General features: G+C 36.1%; 1 protein-coding gene across 1 annotated transcript; it reads left to right on the top strand.

Annotated features, from left to right (window-relative positions):
• The first annotated feature begins 279 nt into the window (after positions 1-279).
• On the top strand, positions 280-3,361 carry LOC122030566 (upstream activation factor subunit spp27-like). Its single transcript, XM_042589774.1, has 2 exons — positions 280-806; positions 3,128-3,361. The coding sequence occupies exons 1-2, from the start codon at positions 579-581 to the stop codon at positions 3,167-3,169; spliced, it is 270 nt and encodes an 89-aa protein (XP_042445708.1). The 5' UTR covers positions 280-578; the 3' UTR covers positions 3,170-3,361.
• The last annotated feature ends 656 nt before the right edge of the window (positions 3,362-4,017 follow it).

Here is a 4,017-nt window from a genome sequence, read left to right on the forward strand (position 1 = left end):
TTTTTTAAAAAGCGTTGTCATTTTTTTTAACAACGCTTTTAGTGAAAAGCGTTGTCTATTTCTTTATTTTCTTACTAATAGACAATGTTTTTTTAAAAACCGTTGTATTTTAGTGATTTTTGTGGGTCAACGACAACACTTCTTGAAAAGCGTTGTATATTACCATTTTTTTAGTGTTGTTTATTGTCAAGTTCTCGTCTAAATTAAATCTAGAATGATACAAACCGTTGGATCAAGTAAGGAGTTGAAAAACCCCTAGGCTTCACTCGCTCGCACCCACCTATCTTCCGAAAACCTCCCGAACCCCTCTCATAACTTCTCATCTCTCGCCTTCTCCATCCAACTCCTCTTCTCACGACCTCTCCGTCCAACTCCTCTCCGACAAACCCCTCTCCGACGAACCCCTCTTCGCGAACCTCTCCTCTAAACTCCTCTCCGTCAAGACTGCGGGCAAAATTCCCTCACCTTATTCCTTCACCTCTTCGTCAAATAGCAAATTCCCTAATCGTCCCATTTTCTTTCTTATACCTAGACACATTAAAACCGCGACAGGGTGACGGCAGCAACAGCCAATAGCCATGTCTAGGGTTTTAGGAACTTGCAGGGTGCTCATGGCGGCGGCTAAGGACGGGTCCAAGGAAGCATCAACGAAGGCGGTGGCCAAGGGGGCGGCGAAGCCCAAGGGGGCCTTTCATCGGAAGCTGCCTATGTCTCCAGCGATGAGCAAATTCCTCGGCGTCCCAGAAATCACACGGGTGGATGCCGTCAAAAAGATCTGGGAGCACATCAAAGCAAACCAGCTCCAGGTTCGAACCCCGCTTTCTCCTTTGCTAATACTTTCGTCAATATATCTAGGGTTATGGGAAATCATACTCATGTATTTGTGCTTTTTTCACTTTTTATGAATCTTATCATTCCAGGATTGTTAGGGTTATATCTCACTGTTGTGGCTAAAGTCCTTGGTAAAACTAATTATGGTCTGGTATGCTAAATGTTGTTGCCATCAAGTGATCACTCTGGTTTTGGTAATTTCTGCTTTGTGCTTTTAGTTCTACATTACGAATGTTGTCATCGGTTGATTTCTACTTGATTGATGGTTTATGGTGAAGTGGTTGAATATGTATAATTTTATTATCTAGTTCTTATTGTTTTTGGAGGTTTAGGGCCAGTTCACAATACCATTAGTTTTTTCCTGCACTCTCATAGTTAAAGACATGTTATGAGATTCACTACGATCATAGTTCATCTTATTATCCTTTTTCAGCCAATGCTACTTTCACTTTGCAATGCGTTGGGTTATACATTGTGTTGTTTTAGTTGAGCCTAGCTTTAAGTGATTACAAAGAAATGTTATGAGATTCTCTCGAATTGATGGAGAAAATAAATAAAATCTCACTCAAACACTAGGCAAGAACCATTGTCAAACACAATGTTGATGTTTTTGTAATTCTTTTTTCCATGGAAATGGAACTAGATCAGATAGTGGAGATGCTTGTTTCTGTCAATTACTTAAATGAATCATAAATGGAAGGGAAGCTATGGAAGAAATATCATAATTCTATCCATACTTTTTCCTTATATTTTTCACCTCTTTACTAGCTATTAGATATGTTCTTTAAGGATCTGATTATTTGGATGGAAGATAGAACGAAAATGATCTTTGTTCATTTATGTGCCACTTTTAGTCTGATACCCTTAGAACTAATTGATTTCTTTATTCATGCATAGGGTGAGTGTTTTTTCCCCCTAAGAATACAAGTTCAATGTCTATATCTGTGATCTTAATTTTAGACTCAATGAGACTTTCTTTTCCTTTCCTATACATCAATCGACTTCTATACTTGCACCTAGGGTAGAGTGTTATTCTAATAATTCAGTCTCATATTCTTGGTTTAGTTGGAACATTCTCCTTTGGTATTGAAATATTTTGTTATACTATTTTCAACTCATACAAAATACTGAATCATGTTATATAACTAGACAGATTGGAATCATGAAGTGTATGCCAAGAGTTTCCTTTCACTCACTGTCGACGGGGTCTGTGTGAAAAAAGAAGCTTGTAGTATTAATAAGGTAGCAGAGTATCAACATTAAGCCTTTGAAGTAGTTTGCAGTGCCCTCCTAAAAAAGAAAAACAACCATTATTTGACAGAAAATTGGTATTGTACTCTTACTATTCTGAAAATGTGACAGAAACGATTGGAAAAATTTTACCGAATTCAAAATCTTTAAACAAAGTGCGAGAAGATGCATATATTGACTAATGAGCAAAGCCAACCTCAAAAGTCAAGTCTTGAGACCTTACCATATGTTTAGAACAATTTGTATTGATGGATGACTGGTGAGCATGACTGGTGAATGTACTAGAATGTGTTTTTTGCTATATGATTTGTCAAACAAAGAATGATATGCTATGAATGACAAATAATATAGTCTGTAGATGTATCTTACTGTTGCTTTTTCAATAGACGAGGACTACTTATTATCTTGTCCAACATTGTCACATTTGACAATGAGAAGGAATTTCGGTAATGCGAGAAGAATATATCTATGTGATTTATAACATTAATATGCCTGTTAAAGAAATGTAGCCAGTAAAATATAAAACCAATCCAAGATATCATTCTAGGTTCTATGTATAGAATCATGTGTGGCTTTGGTTGCTTTTTTTCTTGTTAGATGAAAAACTTAATATAGGAAGTATTTGTATTTATATTCGCTGGAAATTATTAAAAATGATTTAAATACTTTTTTGCATATTCATCAGGATATCATCACTGAGAATGGTCATTTAGCAGGTATATTTGTTTAGCCAAATACTTTCTTATTCTTGAAAAGCATAAAGATCCCATGCATGCGAACAATGAACCCTATTCTCTAGTTATCTTTTGCAGATTTGTTCATCATGATAAGTTATTCCATTTGTTAAGTATGACAAAAAGCTAGCGAAGTACCTTTGTGGGCACTGGGTGCACTAATTTACCTGCCAAAGATCCATTTCTTTCTTCTGTCTTTCTCAATCCAAATTTTCTCATTGCTGTATGGTGTGAATTGTGACCTTTTTTTTTCAACTTTAAGAGTGAAAATTTCTTTTGCATAATACTGATGGTATTGTTTTCTATGGCAGATACATAGTGGTAGGTGTTTTGTCCCAGTCTCAAGCCGATAATCCTTTTTTATCAGTATATCTAGTAGAAGGAAGCATGCAAATCGTTGTCTTCGAGGTCGGTTAGCTATTTTGTGCTTTTTTTTTGTTTTAAATTCGAATGTCACTATCTACTTTGAAACAAAACTATTTAGTCTTTGTGTATAGTTGAATTCTCCTGTAAATACTAATACTTTGTAATTGAATTCTATTGTTTTGGTACGAGTTTGAAATCATTAGCCGAGCTAATTAATGTTATTTTATATGTCAAATTCAAATCTAGACATGGTAAAAGAAAATTAATAGTTTTGTAAATATAAAAAAAATAATTTTGTAAATAGATTTTTTATTTTAAAAAGACAATGCTTTTAAAGCGTTGCACAAGTGTTGTCTTTGCAAACAACAACGCTTTTAAAGCGTTGCAATAATGATGTTTTTGCAAAAAAATACACAACGTTTTTAAAACGTTGCAAAAGCGTTGTCTTTGCTACAAACGACAATGCTTTTAAAGCGTTGTCTTTGAGCAGATTTTTAACAACAGTGCTTTTAACAATGTTTTTTCAGCCACATAGACAACGCTTTTAAAGCGTTGTCTATTAGCTTTTTTCTTGTAGTACCCTTTCGACGGTTGGTGGCTGCTCGACGGTAGGTGTTCGGTCGGCGCCGAGAGTTCGACTAGTGCCTCCTTGCCGCCTGGGTCTCTTCCACATTTATGTACTCATTAACCTTCTTGAGCATGTGGTCGTAGTCGTGGGGTGGCTTTCTGATAAGTGATCGAAAGAAATCTCCCTCGATAAGCCGCTGTGTAAAGGCATTCATCATGGTATCGGATGAGACCGAGGGAATACCCATAGCTACTTTGTTGAAGCGCT

This window comes from Zingiber officinale, chromosome 10B (assembly GCF_018446385.1).
Source record: "Zingiber officinale cultivar Zhangliang chromosome 10B, Zo_v1.1, whole genome shotgun sequence".
In the NCBI taxonomy this organism is placed as follows: domain Eukaryota; kingdom Viridiplantae; phylum Streptophyta; class Magnoliopsida; order Zingiberales; family Zingiberaceae; genus Zingiber; species Zingiber officinale.